Here is a 23,736-nt window from a genome sequence, read left to right as displayed (position 1 = left end):
AAGGCCAGCCTGGTCTACAGAGTGAGTTTCAGGACAGCCAGGGCTACACAGAGAAACCCTGTCTCACAAAACCAACCAACCAACAAACAAAAAATACCCCACAGAAATAGACAGAAATAAAATGGTGAAGACTGTAATTAGATAGATTGCTCAGTGGGGTAATATGTCATCATGGAAGGATAAAGACCCAAGTTCAGATCCCCAGAATCCACATGAAACGCCAGCAGTGGTGACATATATATGACATACTAGCACTATGTAAGCAGAGACAGATCACAGACATCCTTCAGCCAACCAGAGTAGTACTGCTCATCTCAAGGTTCACTGACAAACCCTATCTCAAGAATGAAAGAAAGAAAGAAAGGAAGGAAGAAAGAAAGAAAGAAAGAGAGAAAGAGAGAAATAAAGAGAGAAAGAGAGAAAGGGAAACAGAGGAAGAGAGGAAGAAAGGAAGAAAGATAACGTGAACAACTACAGAATAAGTCACAATGTCTAAGGACTGACCTCTGGCTTCCACATTAAAATGAATGTACAGTATGCACATTCTACACACACGTGCATCAGCCTACACCACATGTATATGCAAATACTGAATATGAAAGGTAATTGCTTTAGCATATTAGAGCTTTAGAACACATATCTTTTGAAATCATAGCCCAAGTATTAAATTGCTAAATCTATACATAGGGAAATATCAGCTTTCTAAATAATAATGATCTTCAGTGCCGTCCTCTCTTTTGCTCTCCCATTCACAGTATGGAACTACATAATTCTCATTGAAATATATATGGAAGATAGTCTAACACAACAATCATAAATTTATTAAATAATTGCCTATAGGGCCAATGATCTCTTTCCTTCACTTCACGGCAGGTGAATACATCGTTATGACAGTTCACTTCCACCTCCGACGGAAGATGGGCTACTTTATGATCCAGACGTACATCCCATGCATCATGACGGTAATCCTGTCTCAAGTTTCCTTCTGGATAAACAAGGAGTCTGTTCCAGCTAGAACTGTATTTGGTAATTTCCATTTATTTTTTTTTGGGGGGGGTTGTCTAAATTACACTTTTGATAATGGTTCATGGGAAGAATCTTTTGATAGTTCTGAAGTGAATAAGGAATGCTTTAAGCTTTCATTTCTGTGTCAATATAATACACTGCTGCTTGGGGAGATAGGGCAGTCTGTCCCTTCTGATGACTTCTCAGATTTCCCTTTTTGAGAACTAGTCAGGTGAAGAACAAATGGAAATGTGGATATAATTTCACTCTCAGTGACATTCCTGGGCTGCTAGCATAATGCTGTGTAATTGAATTAAAATTATGTCTAGGTGTTAAAATGGAATGCACAGACAGCTTAAAATAAAACAAATCAAAGTCACGGCCGACTGCACACGAAAGCCTTAGAGCAACTTGGTTTTCAATGAAGAGCAAAATGCAAATGGCTTGAGTAGATTGAAAGGGAAGGAATTCTGTGTATAGTCTATTATTGGCTTTATTGCATTCTATGTGCATAACTTCCATTGTTTACTAAACCAGTATTTCTTTTCTTCTTGTTCTTCTTGTGGTTTTTCTATAGTATTTCAAATGTTAACCCACTGGGAACATATAGGTCTAATATTTTTGTGTTAAGTCTGTATAAGTTTTGTATAAGTTTATACATCAGGGTTACCTTTGTATCATGAGATTTGTGGTTAAACCTATCTGTTTTAATACAGTTATATATTCTTCATGCTTTATCAACTTTGTCAATATCATTCAGTTGTGGAAAAGAAGAATATGATGAGAATTTTTCTAGGATAGAGGCATAGGTCTCCCAAGATATGCTGACTTCTTTTTTCAGTTGTTAGAATTTAACTGTGGGCACAGTGTTTATCATAATATAGCTGTGGAAAGTCTGGTGAGGAGCTTGTGGGAGCCTTCTATCTTACTTGGCTATGACAATACCCAACAAAAGGCCCAGGAAGCAAAGGTCTGTCTGTTATGGCGCATGGTTTGAGACATTACAAAGCAGATAGTAGCAGAACTGACCCTGGAAGGAGCATAAAACACCTGTTGTCACAGTAATGGAGAGGAAGCACTCTGTTTCCTGGACTCAGGTAATCCTCAAAGGCCATCTAATGGTGGACCCCCGTCAGCTGGGCTGCCTCCTAATAGTTCCATAGCCTTTAACATAGCACTATGAGCAGAGGAGAGAGAATTCAAAACATGATCCTCTGGGAACATTTCAGACTCAAGCCATAGCACCCGCCGTAACACCTGCCATCTTCAGAGATAAGGGTGTCATGGTGTCCTTTAGAAACTTGAAATACTCTTACAAAAGTATTTCTTCTACCTATATCAGTGTGTTTGTGAATTTGAAGGTATTTGAATCATTATCAAAACTCATACATGGAGCTGGTGGCAGAGACAGGGTTTGATCTAAGGCAGGGAGTGAACAGGAATGATTATTCTAGCTACTTCATAATGTTATGAAAGTTCAACTGAATAACTGAACATTGTAACTGTAAAATAAATTTTTCCCTGCTAAATATGGATGTGAAAATGAAATGTAAAAAAAAAATCATCTAAGGATATAGATACTATATTGAAAGGTTAGGGTTTAAAACATAAATATTTCACATATTTTCTCTATCCGTGAATTGTGTTAAAATACTTTCCCTTCAAATGTAGTGAATATTTTAAAAATATTTTATAATATTTAAAAAAGAAAAACCTTAAACCCTATTCTTTGATAAAATCACCATTCCCCACGATTCCATCTAACTCCTCCCAGAATGATCCTTTATCTTTTTCCTCTTTCAAATTTTTGTCCTTTGTCTCTTTAAAAATAATGACCCACAGAGTTCAACCTGTGCAGCCTATACACTTATAGATGTGGGTCATCCCCTGGAGTGTGGCAGAGCTGGTAGGAGCCACACCCTTAAAGAAAACAAACTCTCCCTCATCAAGAAGCCATCAACTGTCAGTAAACATCAGTAAGGGGTGGGGCTTGTAAGCCTTTTCCTACTAGAACGTTGACTGCCTTGACCTTGTGCAGGTCCCATGCAAGCAGCCAGAACTGCTGTGAGTTCATAAGCATAGTAGTTCTGACATGTCCAGATTTTTATACTGTTTTGGGCCAGTATTCAACCTACTATTTAATGTTTCCTATTTACCTTTCTTTTTCTTTCTTTCCTCCTTTCTCTCTCTCTCTTTCTTTCTTTCTTTCTTTCTTTCTTTCTTTCTTTCTTTCTTTCTTTCTTTCTTTCTCTTCCTCTCTCTTTCTTTCTTTCTCTTTCTTTCTTTCTCCCTTTCTTTCATTTTTCTTTCTTTCTTTCTCTCTTTCTTTTTGTTTATCATCTATCTATCTACCTATCTCTATCTATCTATCTATCTATCTATCTATCTATCTATCTACCTATCTATCTATCATTATCATCACCTATCTACCTTCATATAACAGCATTTAGTAGGCATTAACCTACATAGGGGATAATGCACCTCCCAGAAACAGAAGCTGTAGATTGTCAAATAAAAAGCCCTGTGTCAGATATGGGGTGACACCCCTCAAATTGTTGCTAGATATATATCAGAAAATTTCTCAAGTAGTACAGGCTATTGATATAGAACATGATAGTAAGACCCTATTAGTAAAAACAGAAGACACATTAGTCACCCAACATGGAGAAATCAAGTTGGAACTGACAAGAAAGTTTTCTCCCTGCCAGCTAGCTTTAATAGTATTGGAGGTAGCTTTGTAGCTTGCTGGTGAGGATAGTCATCAGTAATCTTACCTGGCTGTGAACCCTATGAACTACAACAATGGTGAACATGGCAAGATATTTCCATGGGTATAATAGTGGCATGAATGGTGTGGGGGCAACAAACCACTTTCTTGTTGCATTTAAGGCCTGCTCTATAGGAGAAACCCCCAGAGGTGAACTTATTACTATTATTACACTAAGTGAATACAGTATTAAACTGCCTCTAAGTTTGTATTTCCATACCATGTATTAGTGTAGTGAACAGAGTGATTTCATTGTGTGTTGCACATTTTAAAAGCTCACATTTGAACAAACTGCAGATAATAATATAGATGGAGTACTCATTCACAAGTGGGACATCAATATTAATTACATACCCAAAAGCCTCAGGGACACAGAAGTAGGGGTTGACATATTCAAAGAACTCAACTCCTGAGGGTTTAAAGAGTGCTCAACATAGTATACTTCTTCTATACTCTCTCCCATGCATATCAGGCACAGTATATTGTACAGAGGTGGGGCTGCTGCTTTGGCCTGGCTCTCTCTCTCTCCCTGGTGCTGATGGCCTGGGGGCAGAGCATGCGTTAGTTAAAAAGGAGGCAACGTATAAATGAGATATTTTATTGTAGGAAAGAGAAAATAGGCTGGTCAAGTAGAGAGAAGGAAATGAGAGGAAGGAGAGGAGAAGAGAAGGAGAGATGGAAAGGAGAGGAAGAAAGCAAGAGAGCAAGAAGGCAAGAGAAAAGAACAAAGAGCAGGAAAGAGATGAAGAAGACAAGAGAGGAAAGAGGGCAAGAGCAAGAGAAGAGACAAAGAGCAAGAGAGGAGAGAAAGAACAAGAGAGGAAAGGGGGCAAGAGAGGAACAAAGAAAAGAGAGGAAGAGAAGAAGCAAGAGAGAGAAGAGACAAAGAGCAAGAGAGGGAGGAGGGGACAAACCTCCCCTTATATTTTATGGGGCATGGCATGTCTGGCTTGTGGTCAGATGACTGGGTGTAGGGTCCAGCTAGAATGCTGGGAGCTTGTGGCATTGTCTGCCTGATAGAGCACACATCTCCTGCGGAGGCAGCTGTGAGGGGTTGTGACTGAAACAGGAGCCAAAGACTCAGGAGTTATAGCTGAGTTCCTTCCACCCCCTGCAAGCAGAAAACTGCCCGTTGAGGCTCCAGGGCTCAAGGCCATTACTCGACTGAGCCTAACTTGTCTGAACAGACCACTGCCCTACACTGCCCCCCCCAAGAGTAGATTCATTTTATTCTGTTTCCATAGTTTTGAAGAAAATGGTTTTCTATGTGTACTCCCAGATAGTCTGAAGCTCTTAGTATTCTTCATCTTATTTAGCACTAGTAATAATGTGGAGTCTTTACACGTCATTTCAGAGGCTGTCTGGCTGGGCAAAAGGGGTCTTCTCAGACTGAGAACAAATATGCTAGTCCTTTAGCTTGCTTGTTCTAGTGTAGAATAATCAAGGGCTTAGGAAGATGGTTATCTTGGTAAAGTACTTGCTGAGTAAGCATGTGGACCCAAGTATGCATCCTCAGCATCTATGTAAAAGGTATGGACACTGGCAAGTGTCTGAAACCCTTGAAGTATTGGAAGTGGTTGACCAGACAGGCAAATCCTTGGAGCTCACTGGCTAAGTGGTACAGCCAAAATCTTGAGGTCCAGGCTCAGTGGCAGACTGCCACAGGAATTAAGCTTGTAAGAACGACACCAGCCATTTTCCTTGGCCTCAATGAGTAAGCACACATGTGGACAGGTATATGAACACATACACATACACCATACCACATTCACACACAAACCTTAAACTTTCTGCCATCATGAAAATGTTTAAATTTTGTATTTCTACCAAGGTTTACTAATAAATTCATTAGAATACATACCACACTTACCTGCCCTTGAGAGTTTAACGGGAAATAGTGGCCTCACATAGATATCTATGAAGTTGAGGAAGTGATGTTACACTTACAGATGTTGGCTCTGACCCCATTGTCACTTAGTAGTTACACTGTTCAGTGGGTTAGTTCTGCATGTTAACTCACATATTCCAAAAAGCTGAATTGCTTCATCTCTTAGTGTTTCTGTGAAGATTAAATGCATTCATCCCAGTAAAACATTTGAAAAATTTTAGCAAATGCTGTATATAATTTTATTATTGTTGGTTGATGAATTTACTTGTCTGTAAATAAAAGAAATACCCGATGATGTGGGAAGAGATCGCATCAAAGATAGCTGACACAGCAGATCTCAGCGAATGTTTCCTATATGACAGCTTAAGGGAATTAAGCAGTGTAGCAAAATGCTACCATTACTAACTCCAATAGTGAGTCAATGAACACTTGGGCCTCGTTTCTTAACATTCACAATAGCTCAGCAAGATGGCTATTCTCAATTTTTATACATAAGGGAAATAGTACAAGGACATTAGAGACATTTATCAAGCCATTTAATTGTAAATGGTACATCTGAGAGAATATATAACATACAGAATTCAGTCGTACTATCTTCACAGCAGATATGAGGATATAGAAGTGGAGAGGAGCCTTGTGAAGAATTCCAGAACTTCCAACTCTGACTAATTTGCCAGTAGGAATTTTCATTTTGAATTTGAAATTTGCCTGCTTGTCTTTGCCTAGATCAATATTAGTTTTGATCAATCAGGAAAATCACAGCAATGATTAAGTTTTCAAAAACATGAGCTACATCACAATTAGACTGTACATTGAGGATCTAGAATAGGATTTTCCCAGGGAAGTAAAGCCTTATGTGGTTGGGGTCATTGACCATTTACTCTGTATGAAATACAGGTGACTGTGAACTCTAGGCGAACACTGCACTTCTTCAGCTGTAGCCCCTGTTTTGGTCACAAAGACAATAGGCTGGGTCACAGATAACACCAGGGAGAACAAAACCCCAGAACAGCAGAAATCTGAGAAGCAGAATATGTGGAATTCTTTCCAAAGGCCTTCTATCTTGAAATTTGTCTGACTCTAAGGTTTTTTTTTAATTATTCCAATATGGTTAAACATTAAACACAAGTAGATGCCAGCTGGCATATTGAAATCATTGCTATTTCATTTTCTAGGAATGGCCAGCCAAAAATTCACTCTTGTGTACAGTCTTAGCCTACTCTTTCTCTCTCTCGGCTCCTGGGCCAGCCAATATGGTGCATATTCAGCATTCTAAATTCATGGACTGGCATCAATACTTGAACACACAAAAATAATTATGCCTTTGAAATATTTTCAGGGTGAGATTCTTATCGAAAGAGTTGGCTTCTGTGTGCTGCTCCATCCATGTTTATTTTGCCAAGAGCTCTACCTGACATTAAAAGGGATAAGCACATGCCTCCATTTCTACTGTCTACTCCATGTTTGAACACAAGGCAGAGAACTTTTTAATATCTGAAAAGATGGCAAGATTTAAAGCAATTTTGAGACAATTGTTCTTGACAACCAATGTTCCTAATTTTGCCAACAGTTGCGATATTACAGTCATACTATCTAGAGGGCCATTCCACAAGCAAAGCAATAGTGAAAATGAAGACAGTAATATGTTGTGTGCTTTTGTATTGGTATAAGCAATATGGTTTAACATAAGCCATCAACCAGTTGAATGTCATTCCTGAAATCACCACTCAGTAATGACCCTAGTCTTTTGGTTTTTGACTATCACTTAGGAAATTTTTTTTCACATTGAAAGTGACAGGATGATTCTCTCTCTCTCTCTCTCTCTCTCTCTCTCTCTCTCTCTCTCTCTCTCTCTCTCTCTCTCTCTCTCTCTCTCTCTCTCTCTCTCTCTCTCTCTCTCTCTCTCCCCTTTCTTCTTTCTTTCTTTTCTTTTCTTTTTTGTTTTTTTGAGACAGGGTTTCTCTGTATAGCCTTGGCTGTCCTGAAAGTAGACCAGGCTGGCCTCGAACTTAGAAACCTACCTGCCTCTGCCTCCCAAGTGCTGGGATTAAAGGCGTGCTCCACCACTGCCTGGCTATGGCAGGATGACTCTTAAGCTTCTTGTATTTTAGTGTAAGTGTCCTTAATGGTCAGAACAATATGGTTTCTGGTAGCTTTTCTGAGCACTGAGTAGTATTTTCATTTGGAACACACTCATGTTTTTACTTACTAGTGCTTTTATCCTCCTTTCTGTTGCATTCCAAGAAATCCACTGCTTACACCTTGCAGAACTTGTGGAACACTTTTGTACTTTTTTATGATTCTGTTTTTATTATTTTATGTGTATGCATGTATGTGTGAGAATGTCAGATCCTTTGGAACTAGAGTTACACACAGCTGTAAGCTGCCATGTGGGTGCTGGGAATTGAACCCAGGTACTCTGGAAGAATAGCCAGTGTTCTTCTGAGCCATCACTCCAGACCCCCACTTTTGAAATCTCAATAGTCCATTACAGACAAATTGGTATGAATAAGAGGAAATATAATTTATCTTTATAATTTGTAGCCAAGGTTTATGCAGTTACTTTGGTAGTTATCCATTTATTTCACAGACTTCTGGAGAATTGTGCCTTCTCTCTATGACATTTAAAATGAAGCCTACATGCTTCAAGGTCTCCTTCTGGAAAAAGCCCTACAAATTCATTATGAACCAGTGTGCCATTAGAGTAGATAGACAGTCAATCTAACTATTAAATTGAATAAGGTTTTAAAAAATCTACTTCAGGGGCTTATCACTCCAGATCCAGGGGATCCAATGAGCCAGTGTGGCCTTTGGCCACCTGCACATATGACTGGCACATCATATATAAACATTCATGTACATATGCATATACATATGCATATTCATACCACAAAATCTCAAAAATCTACTTTAGGGTAAGAAAATGCTTGAAATTACTAAACAAATTATGTAATATACACTTATGTATAGTTTTAGAATGTTCTTTAAAGTTTTGTAGTTCTTGTGATACCCAGATGCTCCAAATTTTCATCTTCTATGAACCAATAGCTTAGGAAGAGACTGGAATTGGAGAAAAGTGACTAGGCACAATCCAAACAGTGATTTTTGCCCATTGTGCATTTGTGATGCATTTGGCATTCCATGACTGGTGATTCCTAAAGCAGTATTCAACATGGTGTCTCTTAAGGGTGCTCCACTCAATCAAACTTGAAGCAGGCTGTGTTGATTCCCCCCCCCATGCCTTCTATCTTGAAATTTGTCTAAGTTGGCTAATTATTCCAATATGGCTAAGCCTTATACATGAAGAACACAGCTGGCATATTGAAATCATTGCTTTCATTTTCTAGGAATGGTCTTAGGCAAATCTTTCACTCCTCTCTAAGCTCACATATTTGAAACAGTAAAGACAGTACAAAGTGGAATATAATCAGTCTGAGTCTTGATTCTTTGAATCAAAATATGAATATTCCTTTACTTTTGGAAAAAAATTTCCCTATATTTCCAATTGAAAATGGGTGAATTGACTTTCAGCTAGGGGTTGGCATGTATTAGCATATAAAGTTCAGATGCCTTCATCAATGCCGTCACCATTATCATCATCATCCTGGATGTATCACCTTCAGGGCCTATCCTGGGAGTTATGTAAAAAGAGTACAAATGGATACAGTAAGTACTTCAGAAATTTCTAGGATAGCTTAAATAATATTGATGAGCTAAACATACATGAATGGAAATAGGAACAACTATGCAAGCATTAGCATCCTTAAAGAATGCATAGTTCTGTAGTCCTACTGACAAGTAGTATTTTCTTTTTCTAAGAATGAAAGCCACCCTTTTCTCGAGATTAGGAAAGCACTTTTCCTGAAAGTGTTATTTCAGACAACAATTCATGGAAGGGGAGCTCTATTTTTGTTCCAAGTTTTCTTCTTCAAATTGTACACATGATGAATACCCACATTTTGAAGGCCAACTTTTTCGAGAAGTACATTTAGCCAGAATGTATTCATAGTTTTAATAGTTTAGGATCTGGAACACCCAATGGATGTATTAATTTTATTCAAAAGATTATATTGAATAAGAATTATATATGACTTGTGATTCTTCTGGCAATAATTGTCAGTGGTAATCGGCCTAGCTTACCTAGTATATTCTCATGCTCCCATTGGAAGGTTGATGTGCTCAGTTTTCCATTCCTATCTAAGAGTTACTATTTCAAATTAATCATCCTTTTTTGGAAGTGTGCATATTGATTCTTTGGGTATATTGTTTCAGAATCCAATATAGAATCAATATATTCCATGTGCTTTCCATATTTTTATTTCCATAGAACACTTAGAATGTACAAAGAAGTATCAATGGGTTTTCCAATCTTGAATCAATTCACATTGAACTGATAATTATGAGATCCAGGAGTTGAACATTATCTGTCTCTTATTCCAAAATCTGTGCTGATTTTACTGAAACAGAAGAACTCAGTTTCTCTCTTCAAGGTGTTGGGTTTCAGTTAGTAACTTCATCAAGCTCATCCCACCTCCTCCTTTTGGGTTAGCTTTTAATTTTCCTTTCTTTTTCTTTTCTTTTTTTAAATAAAACTAGCAGTACAATGCTTTTATCTCTTTGCTCTTTTGCATTGAAGGAATAACCACAGTCCTCACGATGACCACCCTAAGCATCAGTGCTCGGCATTCTTTGCCCAAAGTGTCCTATGCGACTGCCATGGATTGGTTCATAGCTGTCTGTTTTGCTTTTGTATTTTCGGCTCTTATTGAGTTTGCTGCTGTCAACTATTTCACCAACATTCAAATGCAAAAAGCCAAAAAGAAGATGTCAAAGCCTCCTCTGGAAGTTCCAGCTGCTCCAGTGCCGAAGGAGAAACACACAGAAACATCTCTCCAGGTATTTGAATTTAGCTCCATCCTTCTAAGGTTTCATCTGCTTGGTCAAATTTTGGTTGTAGTAGAAAACAGAGAGCATTAAAATATCAATGACAGTTTCTAAGAATGGCTGAAGTTTAGGAAATTATAAAGTGATAATGTGTACATTGATATTTCATTTTTGCAACTGTCCTAGTTATTTGAGGTTATTATATAATATATTTTGATAATATTTACCCTGATTCTAATTCCTCCCAAGGTCCAACTCTTTCTGCACACACTCAAATTTATGTACTTTTATTTAAAAAATCATATACAATTTGGGCTGGTTATATATTCTTTGATGTATGACTTTCATTGACACCTGATCTACTTACCAGGGCATGCACATTAAAAAGAAAGCTAACTCTCACTTTCCCAGAAGCTATCAGTTGCACATCCATTCTCCATGCTGGGATTTTATCCCGTTTGAGCTTCAACAGGGTTTGGCATGTGTTGTCATAACTACTGTGTCTTCATTGTGATGGCTGTACCTCTGCATCCAGAACAGTGTTTCCTGGTAGTCATTCAACACCTTAGGTTCTGATATTCTATTTGTCTCCTCAGCAAGAATGAGTCATGGGCCTTGGGATCCAGGGGCTGTTGATATAGATATTTTATTAACAAATGGCTGAACATTCTGCTGTCTCTTATTCTTTGTACCTTAGCTAGTTGTGTGTCTCAGTGTTAATCACCATCCCCAGGAAGAAAGAATTTTGTCTGATGAAGGTTGAAAGATGTACTGTGGATTTAACAAGTCATAAAACATTGTGGCCAGTTAGTAGAATATAAAGATTATAACTTATGTAGGAGAAGGCTCTAGACTCCAGTAATGCAAGATATGTGTTTCATCTTGTGGACTGGACTTTAAATCTAATCAGAAAGTGAGCAGTTACTACCATTCTGTTAATGCCCTTATTGAAGGAATGTATATATCTTGCCATGCCAGTTATTATAACTCTCAGAGTTCTACCAAATCTGATGAACAGTGAATACCTTTCTTATAAACTACCATTAATAGTACCTTCCAAACTGATGTAATCTAACCCTAGGGATGAGATGTCCACTTCAGTACCAGTTTAATTTCATTATGTTCTGTGACTCAAGTAGTGATGTTTCTAGCAATAGGGCTTTACTGTCAAGAAGGATGGCAGTGCTTTCTAATATGTGGGGCTTATGGGATCTTGCTAGCCAGAGACTCTGAAAGAGATAGACCATTCTTGCAAAAAGGCTTTTCAAATAAATTAGTTTGTTAACTAAGACATCTGTGGTGTCTTATAGATGCTTTATCAACCAACTATAGAATAACTGTTTGTTTGTTTGTTTGTATGTATCTATTTTTAAAAGCTTCTATGGTAGTAAGCTTCCATTTGACTCTTTTGAATGATCTTTATTATCAACTATTTTCTTGATATTGCCACCCCTAGCTTCCCCTCCAAACTTATACCCGAAACTCTAACACTTGTGCTTAATATGTTTATATTTTAAAGCAGTGCCTATCTACTTAAAAGCTAGATAATGTATACGTGACCATGATGTGTGACATAAGGCTATTTTATTTGTTTGTTTGTTTAAACGTTTCTTTCAAGATGAAAGATATTTTGCTTTTTTCACAGATATGGGTAAAATGGAACATACACTGTTAAGGGGGAAACTGTGGATGATGTTGAAAGAGCTGCAAAGATTGTTTTTTACAGATTTCATTGACCAAAGTAAAATGATGTTTCTTTATCATGTGGCCCAGCATTTTCATGGGACTGCTTGCATGTATTAAAGAAGAAAATAATTCTAGCAACAAAAGGATTCATAGTTATACCTGATGTACATAAAAATGAATAATTCATTTTCAATGGTGAGAAAAGATTCATAATTTCAGTTTATCTGAATTTGTTAGCATTTAAAAACATTTTAAGTAAATAGAATTACGTCACATTCTGCTTTCCCTTTTGTACCACAACTCCTACCAGAGACCCCCCTTTAGTACCTGAAATACCTTTTTTTTACTTTGTCATATTCTTTAAAATTTATAAAATATTGTAACAATAAAAATGAATAGTATAAAAGTTGTCTTATATAAAACAATCAGTTAAGCAGTCTTATGTAGATGATTGTCTGCTGCAATATAAAAAATACATACATTTTCTCAATATTAATTTTAAATAACTCCAAACATATTAGCTGTATATTTTAAAATAATACATCACTACTAGTTTTTTAAATGAACATAAATAGATAAAGTCTTTTGTTTGTTTATTCATGTGTTTTGTTTTAGTAGAGTTTAAAATCTTGGCTCTTATTGTGGTACAAGCCCAAAATAAGAACAATTTTTAGACATTGGAGTTCATTGTAATAAGATTGTACTTCAATGACCCTCACAGCACCAAAGGATTTTACCTCCCTAGTAGCTAAGCAAAGAGTTGACAGCTCTGCTGCACCAAGGAGTGAATTGTAGGCATGATTTTTGGATACAGATTTCCTGCTATGGTCAAAGCTATTTGACTGGAGTGATTGTTTTCATTCTCAGCCCACAGAGAACAGGTTACATTCATTTAAGAAACGGTGTGTGTAGGGGAATGCCAGGGCCAAAAAGTGGGAGAGGGTGGGGTGGCAGGCATGGGGAGGGATTAGGCAACAGGGGTTTGTTCTTGTTGTTTTTGTTTGTTTGTTTGTTTTTTGGTGGGGAAACTGGGAAAGGAGAAATTTACATGTAAATAAAGAAAATATCTAAAAAAAAAAGAAAGAAAGAAATCATGTGTGTATTAAGATGGTCTATCTGTGAAGTCATTCACCAACTGTTCCATTGAACAATTGTTCTGCTTGGAAGGTGGCACAGACATTAGGTGAGGGTAAGAATCTGCTACATTGGCTGTAATTATTTTGAAAAACATTCATTTCAGAAAAGAGTAACTTATACAGTTCTCTTCAAAAGCATTCAGTCTCACTCTTAGTTGTTCTCTTATAAGCCACCTCCCAAGTTAACTTTTTATTTTTCTTTCAGCTGTATAAATAATTTTGAAATATGTAAGCTGTTCTGAAAACATAGTATAGTGTAAAAAATCAAATAAACAATCCTACTAATAGGGAGGCTGAGATAGGAGAAGCATGGTTTCAAGAACATTATGTGGTACCCGGCAAGACACTGTCAGGTACAAACAAGCAGAAAGTATATATGGATTGTACAATATTGGACCTATTTCTCCAATTACCAAATTAGAGAGACCACCAGATGATAGTCTGCAAATTTTCAATTCCTCATACTTTTGAATTTTAATCGATTAGGATAAGTTGATAACATTAATTTTTATATTAAGAGATATTAAGAAAAAGTAATTGTTACTTCCTGTTATTTTTGTCAGAGGTGGAATTATGTTTGTGTGGATTTGTTGAAAGGTTAGTTTCTTGCTTCTTCTAGGGTATAGTTTTGTTCCTTATGTTGGTGTTTTCCCTCTATTGTGCTTTGTAAGGCTGGATTTGTGGAAAGATATTGTGTAAATTTGGTTTTGCAATGGAATATCTTGTTTTCTCTATCTATGGCAACAGAGTTTTGCTGGGTATAGTAGTCTGGGCTGGCATTTGTGTTCTCGTAGGGTCTGTATGACATCTGCCCAGGATCTTCTAGCTTTCATAGTCTCTGTTGAGAAGTCTGGTGTAATTCTGATAGGCCTTCCTTTATTGGTTACTTGATCCTTTTTCCCTTACTGTCTTTAAAATTGTTTCTTTGTTTATTTGGTGTTTGATTACTATGTGACAGGAGGAATTTCTTTTCTGGCCCAGTCTATTTGGAGTTCTGTAGACTTCTTTCATGTTTATGAGCATCTCTTTCTTTAGGTTAGGAAGTTTCCTTCTATAATTTTGTTGAAGATATTTACTGACCCTTTAAGTTGGAAGTCTTAACTCTCTTCTATACCTATTATTCTCATTGTGTCCTGGATTTCTTGGATGTTTTGGGTTAGGACCCTTTTGCATTTTGCATTTTCTTTGACTGTTGTATCAATGTTTTCTGTTATCTTCTGCACCTAAGATTCTCTCTTCTATCTCTTGCATTCTGTTGGTGATGCTTGCATCTATGACTCCTGATCTCTTTTCTAGGTTTTCTATCTCCATGGTTGTCTCCCTTTGTGATTTCTTTATTGTTTCTAATTCCATTTTTAGATCCTGGATGGTTGTATTCATTTCCTTCACCTGTTTGATTGTGTTTTCCTATAATTCTTTAAGGGATTTTTGTGTTTCCTCTTTAAGGACTTCTAGCTGTTTACCTGTATTCTCCTGTATTTCTTTAAGGGAGTTATTTATGTCCTTCTTAATGTCCTCTATCATCATCATGAGAAGTGATTTTGGATCTGAATCTTGCTTTTTCAGTGTGATGGTATGTCCAGGACTTGCTATGGTGGGAGAATTGGGTTCTGATGTTGCCAAGTAACCTTGATTTCTGTTTCTTATGTTCTTACACTTGCCTTCTGCCATCTGGTTATCTCTAGTGCTACCTACCCTGGTTAGATCAGACTGGGGTCTGTGCTTCCTGTGATCCTGGTTGTGTCAGAACTCCTCAGAGTCAAGCTGTCTCTGTGATCCTGGGCTAATTAGAGCACCTGGGAGTACATCTTCCTCTGGGAATTATGGGACTTGCTGCAGAGTTTGTGCCAAAGATCTGCTCAGGGCACCAGCCTAGACAGACTGGAAGGAATTAGTGCCATTGATCTGGTAGAGTTCCTGTGTTCCTGAGTCCAGCTAGTCCCAGTTACTCCTGGTGTTGGGACAGATGTTGTGTCCTCCTTACCTCTGATCCTCTTGTCCTGGGTGTGTTAGAGCACCTGGGAGTGGAGCTTCCTCTGGGTGTTGTGGGACTGGATGCAGAACTTGCAAACAGACTGGAAGCAACCCGTGCCACTGGGCTGGTGGATTTCCTGCATGTCTGGGTCCTGCTGGTCCCAGTTACTCCTCATATTGTGACATGTGTCCTCCTCACCTCCTCTGGGTGTTGTGGGACTGGCTGCAGAATTTGCGCCAAAGCTCTGCTCATAATTCTTTTTCTAAAGGACATATCTAAGAAAATGTAGAAAACATAACAAAACCAACTATGATATTTTATCAGATTTATCAAAGATTCATTTTTTAATTGAGCATTTTTTTGTATCTTATGTATCGAAGCAGAAAGATGTACAAGGTCATGGATAATCAGGCAGGCAGAATCTTCTCCCCTTTTCTTCCTCTTCCACTAGTCTGCTCTGTCCCTATGACTGTCTTTCGTTTCCTTTTGTCTTCTTTTTGTATAAACAGACAGATCCCTGTGGTAAACTACACTTAGTCAGTGGTAATTTCCATGAATCACACCATAATGCTGCTTGGTCTGCATTTTCCCAAACGAAAATGGACTAGAAATCATCAACTGTTTTTCCTCTACAAAGTGATATCTCGCCCCTATATTTATGCACTTATTCATTATACACATAGGTATTTAAGGCTAGCTATGGGCCAACTACTAATCAGTAATGTCTATTTTAAAGTGAGCAAATATCTTACCCTACGGAAATTCCATTTATTTCTAAGTCACAAGGGAATGGAAGCACAGGGTTCCTTTTAATGTAAGTAATAAAACTTTTGGAGTATTGAACACAGAGGCTATGAAGGGTTAGAGATTAGGAATCTACATTTGCAGTGTTAACCCATCCATAGGAGACCCCACACAGCAGGGTGTTTCTTTACAGGGAGATCCTTTTTTAAGCCAGGAAGAAAAGTTAAGATGGCTGCTTTTTGACTCAGACAGAAAAGAGTGGCAACTGACCTTGAATTATAACTTTTAAGAAGAGAAAAGGGGGAGGGCTGTGTTAGAATCTGTTATACTTTGATTACGCATGTTAATTAGGTGAGCCAAAGGGGACTTTTGATTGCTGGATTTCAATTCTTTGATAGCTGGGCCTTGGTAGTCAACATCAGGAGACGAAGTGGCCAAATAAAGAGATAGACCCTGCTGCCTAGCTTTAGGAATATAATCTAATAACAAGGGAGAGGGAATGGGGGAGAAGGGCAAGGCCAGCCAAAGTCATACTGACCTGAGTTCCTTTAACCATTCCAGGACTTCAGTCTGTGTTCTGCTCTTCCCATTGGTAAACTTGCAGCTTCTGTCTTTTGTTGTCATTCTATTATATTTTGCTCTGCTATATTGAAACTCTGTAATCCATTTCTTGCTTCTTTTGAGTCACCAGATCTTGGGTATAGCTTACTGTGAAGTATCTTTATTTTATTTACTTTTATTTTATTTTTCACTACAAGGTTTCTCTCTGTAGCACTGGCTTTCTCAGAATATGCTCTGTAGACCAGGCTGGCTTGGAACTCAGAGATCCATCTTTCTTTGCCTCAATCCTTTGAGTGCTAGGATTAAAGGCATGTGCCGCCACTGCTTGGTACACTGTTTATTATTTTCTAATAATTGATTTGTGAGTTAATTTAATTATATCTTTCTGCAGAATAAATTTGTTATGATTTTCAAGATATTTGTGCATATATCATATTAGTTTATTTCCATGCTTTTCTTATTTATGAATAAAGTTTCTCTTACTGAATTCAAATCTATTCTGTATAGAATCCCAAGATTCTTAATTCTGTGATTAATATTATCAGAATTATTTGCTATGTATTCTGGAGTAATGTTATTTCCCCTTTGAGACAAAATTATAGAGATAATATTGAAATTTCTAGGTGTAATTTTTACTTAACTCTGCTAATTCTTTTATTGCATGCCTTCAGAAATGTTGATTTGAATAATATTTTTATTGTCCCTGGTTTATGTTAAAAGTTATTATCTTTAGCAACAAATTTAGTTTTACTTAAATCACTATTTCTTCACTTATCAACAAACCCCATAGTCTTTACAATTTGCAAATATACAAAAACTTTTCTCATAAATATTCACAGTTGCACTGATCTTTCTTTTAATTTGACTATGTTTTACACATGTTGGAGTCAATATCTTCCAGCATTTAAAGGTTTATAACTGCTTTATTTCTGCATCAGTTTATGAATGTAATAAAAAAAAGCTGTTTTTTCTTCCACATGAATGTCTTTCATTTGAATCCTGTTTGAGTTTTAATTCCAACTTCCCTCCCTCCCTTCCTCTCACCCCCTTCTTTCTCTCCTGTGATCTGAGGATCAGATCTAGGCCTTGTCAGGCAGGTGCTGCTGTCGAGCTGTACTCCTGGAATCCATGTTGACATTTCTAATAACACTTTTCCCTCTCAATATTAACTTTCCTAATGTTTTTTGCTATTAAAGTTGTCCTTTCCTTCTTTTTCTTCTGTACTCTGGAAGTTCTGTCATGTCTTTATGACAGTAAAACATGTTGACTAGTAGTAGACTGTAAGTCTTTAAACAATGTTTTTTTTCCAAAAGCAATTTCTTTCATTTTATAATTTTCTAACAATGTTGAAATTATAAAATACAATAAATGTCCAATGTAAATATTAACTCCCCCTAGCTCCAAAAATGGCTTTATTCTAAGGCTTTTAGGTTTTGAAATATATTTTATGCAACCCAGGTATAGTTCTATACACTTATAATTCATGTAATGTGAACGACTGAGGGCAAATCACAAGTTAGATGTGAATATGGGCTATACAATAAGATTCTATCTTCAAAAATCCATTTGTAATGAATTGATTCTGTTCCTTTTTGTATTTACACCTGATGAGATTTGTTGCACACTGATATAATGAGGAAATATCAATGAGTTGAAGTACCGGGTAGTCTGAATAATCTTCCATTTGGTCTCTGAAACATAGCTCTTGACTACAGTAGTTGCCATCAGTAGTAAAGCTTGGCTGAGCTCATCTGCTTGGCTATGTTGTGATTCAAAAACTTCACTGCAGCACAGCACACATATTGTGTGCTTATAATATAAATAGGGAACAAGAGGAACTGTATTTGCAAAATGAAGAAAACATTTCAGCCTTGAGAAAGATTTTAAAATAAAACCAGTCAAAGTAGTCATCCTATGCTTTATGTCCTCTATGAGTGCCTGCACAATGACTTAGGTTTCCATGGCAATTTACTTCAAAGTACCCATGCTTTGAAGACAGTGACAGATGACTTATTGCTCCCTGCTTGGCCTCAGTGACAAGTACGACTACATAGGTCAAGAATACATTAAATGAGAAATGAAATTGGGGGACTGATTCATACGGAGAAGAAAGTACAAAAATGGAGAGGATGTGTTAGGAACAATTTTTTTAATGTATTCCTGAAATGAAATGTTCTAAGGATCCATATTGGATTTGGTTTGGAGTGTCAGTAGACATTCTAATCAGACAGCCAAAACTTGTTTATTCAAATATGTGTCCTAAAATATACCATCAATTATTTTTTTTGACACTAACTCTGCTTAAAATACATTGGAGCACATCATTTCAAAAAGACCTTTTTGTTTAATGATGTTTAGTTCAAAGGTCCTTTTGGAGTTCACTAGCAGTTTGGTTTATTTCATCTATAGACTGTTAGAGGCTAGGCACAGGCTTATGGTGACTATTTTTGTTCTCTGAGAATTGAAAAGATTATAGCTCAATGCAATATTCATGAAAAAAAGGAGAAAAAACAATTTCTGGAATGTAGGAGTAGCTATTAGTAGTTCAAGTATACCTTTGGATATTTTAAGTGGCACAAAACATCTGTTCTCTTTCTGCTCATCTTTACCTTAACTCTACCCCTGACTCTAAACTAATACATGAGTGCCCACCATCCTCATGATTGTGTTCTCCTATATTCTTACTGATTCTTCTTAACATAATCACCTTCTCATGGATGCAGACAATTTTGATGAATAGAATGATTTGAAAGATAAGTAAGTGTAGAATTAAACCATTAAAGCTTTATTAAAAAACATATATATATTACATTTTAAAAGTTGGGGATTGGAGACATGGCCTAGAGGTTAAAAGCTATGACATAACATCTCAGGTTAGTTCCTAGCATCCATACTAGGTGGTTGACAATTTTCTTTAATTCTACATCCAAGGATCTATCCCCTCATCTGGCCTCTTTGGATATCTTCTTACTCATACACACATACATATAAATATACACACATGCATTCATGGATTTTCTTGAAAGCTATTTGGTATGTCTTTTAGCCATTTTTTATCCATAAAGGGTACATTAATGCTAACATGCTATATCTTATGAAAAACTGACCAGTGATGCAAAAAGGATGGCAAATACTAACTGAGCTTGTAACTCAGGTCTTATATGATGTATTTTACATGTGTTACATAGTTGCAAGCTCACAAGAGCTATTTTACAAAGGAAGAAATATTTTTTCAGCAACTAAATTATACGGTCATGATAACACAGATCCAATGTGGTAAATATAATACTAAAACTGCTTCAAATGTGCTTTAGCAAAGACCTTGCTTTATAAATGAGTGCATAGCATTTAGCAAATAAAATATAGATATTAGAATGTATACATATGTATATATACATATATATAGACATGATAAAATTATTAGGCATTAATAAAATGAAAGGATTCCTAAGACTATACAATTACCAAGTATTGATAAAAATATGAACAAAACAGGGCTATTGCATGCATGAAGTCACTGGAGCTACAATTATTTGCATAAGACCTGCACAAGATGACCTGCTAACATTCTACTGTTAGTGGGGGAAGAAGGGCTTATGAGCCCAACTTTAAATATATGAATATGTATATTTATATATGTTATATAAAGAGATGTAGATACTGATGAGCCCATGTAGCCTTTTGTTCATAATCTTAAATTTTTCATTGTTCTTTGATACTTTTACAATAACATGTCTCATCATTTTCCAGCTCACACAGAACATGTTCTTCTTTCCAAAAAGTTCTTCTCAATGTCATGACTTTTTAAAATGGTTGTCTCTTCATGTTTTTGTCATTCACTGAATACAATTAGAGTTGCTTGCATGAGCATAGGTGGGACTTATTTAGTAGAGCATGGGTAACTTAGCAATAGCTTCATCACTGAAGAAATGACACCCTCACAGTCAGCAACCATTAACTGTCAGTTGTCCCTGAGGGAAGGTTGGGCTCGTAAGCCCTTCTTCCCCCACTAACAGTAGAATGTTAGCAGGTCATCTTGTGCAGGTCTTATGCAAATAATTGTAGCTCCAGTGACTTCATGCATGCAATAGCCCTGTTTTGTTCATATTTTTTGTGAATACTTGGTAATTGTATAGTTTTATGAATCCTTTCATTTTATTAATGCCTGATAATGTTATCGTATCATGAATCCTTGTGATAATAAAAGAAACCTATATACACAACCTAATTTAGTTCTTATAATTTATAAAACAGTCAGTAATTGTATTCATGTTTCACCAAGGAGAAAGTTATAAGAGCCAGGTATTCTGCCTCAGTCTCTATCTGGTAAGAGGCAAGGCTGAGATAATGAGCTGTAGTGACAGATTAGATGTGTTAAATAAGGAATATCGAGGATGGATGGATGGTGTTGACATCACTTACTAGGAAAATGATGGGAAATGAAGCACATATGATGAACGAACAAATCAGTTCAGGTTTCCACAGCAAAGCATCATCTTTTTTATCACAATAGTAATGAGTTTCTTTTTTTATTCATCAGTGCATACCTCTCCCCTACCTACACATCCTTCTCCATCCACCTCATTCATTTTTCTCTTTGTTTTCATTTCACTATTCCTGTGTGAATGCTTTTCAAGTTTAAGGACTAGAGTCTAGCCAAGCTATTTGAAAAACAATGAATTATTTCCCCTGCTAGAGTCTTAAATAAAAAGGTGGCATAAAAGGATTATGTAAATAATCCAAGATGTACCCTGTATGCCCTTCTGAGAATCCCACTTAATATTCATTCTTAAGAGTCAAGGTTTAACCTTATTTCTCATATGTAATCCTTTCTGAGTCGGGTGTTCAATCTCAAGGACATGGTCTCAAATGTCTTTTTTATAAAGCTGGGACAATGAACAGGCTTATTGGGGAGGTAAGTACTGATGATCTCATTACATTATGTAGGTAAAACATTCAGCATGGTGTTCAGTGCCTAGGAGATCACGCCCTATGTTTGTTTAAAGTATGGCTGACCTCATTTATCACTTTATCATATTCTGTGGAAGTTTTCTTCCTATCTGATTGCTGTTTATTTTGGTAGATGTAAATTCACTTATAAAATAAGAGTCTGGGTTCATTGTATTTTCTGTTAACTGTGATCGTATTATATGAATTGGTGTTTTAAAGAAAAGAAAGCAGAGGATGGCTTTGTGGGCCATTAGTGAGAGAAGAGGCCCTTGGGCTTGTGAAGGCTCGATGCCCCAGTGTAGGGGAATACTAGGACAGGCAAGCTGGAGTGGGTGGGTTCGTGAGCAGGGGGAGGGGAGGAGGGGGTAAGGGAGTTTTTGGAGGGGAAATGAGTAAAGGGGATAAAATTTGAAATGTAAATAAAGAAAATATCTAATAAAAATACAATGGATGAATAAAAAAGAAAAGAAAGCAATGTATTTATCACTAGTTTTCAACATGTGGCTTTTACATAAAATTCATTTCACTAGGAATAAATGTGAACAGAATGCAGTAGTGAGTTAAACATTGCCATTGTAAGCATTCTATTCTGAGAGAACAGAAACTTATTACTCACATATCTTTTCTCCTTGTTGGTTTTTAAACATTTAAATATTTCAAAATTTACTTTTTAAATTATTTTTAACATTATTTGTATTTGTGTGTGAGTATGCACATAGTGAAGGTTCTTGCAGAGGCAGGAGGCAGCTGGTCCTACCATAGCTGTGGTTAGAGAGGATAGTAAGCTGCCTGACCTGGGTGCTGGGATCTGAGTTTGTGTTCTAAAACCGTGAGCCATCTCTTTATCCCTATCCATGTGACTACCCATAATAATTGTACATATTTATGTACCACACCCCATCACTCTACTTCATGTAAAATTGTGCAATTATCAAATCTGAGACTCATTTGTCAAAGTTGGAGTTAGCTAATGGACAGCAATCGAGTACTGTAAAAGACACTTAGGAGAGAAGCCAAAGAAGTAACATCCACATGCAGCAGTTCAGGACTAGGAAAGGAGGAGCCAGTGACTTTGATCACTTGAGTCATTGTACTTTCTCAGGTGTCCGAGAGCCTATGATGTGCTAAAAGCAGCGACTTCCTAGTGGTTGATAACATTCAAGCCTCATTTTATTCTGAATGGGTGCAGAAATTGGGTCAGTTTCAAATTTTAACTTCAATCGTTCTCAAAGAAATGCTGTTTAAAAGCCCCTCTTAGAAATGTTGTTCTTTAAATAGTTTCAACTGAATGCCACAAAGCAACTCTCCTTTTGTTCTTACTCCTTTCATACCTTAAGTTCTTTTAAAATTCCCTACCTTGGCAGCTTGAAAAAGAACGTAGATTAGTACTGTCATTTCATGTGACATTTAGGCATGTTGGTGACAAGAGTTCAATGACATTGTTTAAGTCTTATTTAGCTACTTACCTTTCCAAACTCATAGCTTCTTAAGTACAAAATGTTTTGTGATTAGTAATATTCTTTCATTCATGCATGTTTGTTTAATTGTACACACGTTAACCTCAGCCATTTATATAAAGAGAGCCAGAATTCTATTTCATGTTGCACCTTGTTTTCTGTGTGTAGACATGCCTTCCTAGTGTATGAGTGCACATCCCAGCTTATGAGTTACAAGCATGTATCAGACAACTATTACAGCCAGTCACTGAGTATTCAAAGACAAAATTTCACAGCATTAGTCCAGTAACAAAACTGCATGAACTATGTTATACATTTCATAAGTCAAGCATGCTGTTAGTAATGTAAACCTACTCTTAGATTTTTACAATTTACCCTAGAACTACAGAAATACTGGAGAAGTACTATATTCAATTACATGCTGGAAACCTGTTATAATTATGCATATATTTATAGAAAAATATTCAACATTGCTATGTTGGGAATATTGCGGGTTTCCTTCTATAGGTATGGAGATACTCAGAAGGCTAGATATTGAACATGTAAAAATTGACAATCTACTATGGAAAGCAGAAAGGGCAAATAAAGAATTACATCAAAGAAAGTTAAGCTGAGGCATCAACTTAGTTTTTGAAATGCAAAAAGTTATAAATTAAAGGATTATATTGGACGGCAAAGGGGAG

The 23,736-nt window shown here is 36.7% G+C and overlaps 1 protein-coding gene across 3 annotated transcripts in view; it reads left to right on the top strand.

Annotated features, from left to right (window-relative positions):
- Positions 1-23,736, top strand: part of Gabra4 (gamma-aminobutyric acid type A receptor alpha4 subunit) — an 88,924-nt gene that overhangs the window by 22,893 nt on the left and 42,295 nt on the right. The window contains exons 7-8 of one of the 3 annotated variants that reach the window (XM_031342592.1): positions 874-1,026; positions 10,431-10,556. The exons of 1 other annotated variant lie outside the window; for it this stretch is intronic. In XM_031342592.1, coding sequence (XP_031198452.1) covers positions 874-1,026; positions 10,431-10,556 — 279 coding nt within the window. Of the gene's footprint in view, positions 1-873; positions 1,027-10,296; positions 10,557-23,736 lie in introns of all 3 variants that reach the window. One more of the 3 variants, XM_031342591.1, reaches the window with a different exon arrangement.

The sequence above is a fragment of the Mastomys coucha genome, unplaced genomic scaffold, assembly GCF_008632895.1.
Source record: "Mastomys coucha isolate ucsf_1 unplaced genomic scaffold, UCSF_Mcou_1 pScaffold22, whole genome shotgun sequence".
NCBI classification, from domain to species: Eukaryota; Metazoa; Chordata; class Mammalia; order Rodentia; family Muridae; genus Mastomys; species Mastomys coucha.
Note: the sequence above shows the minus strand (reverse complement) of the source record. Positions and strands in the feature narration are given on the sequence as shown.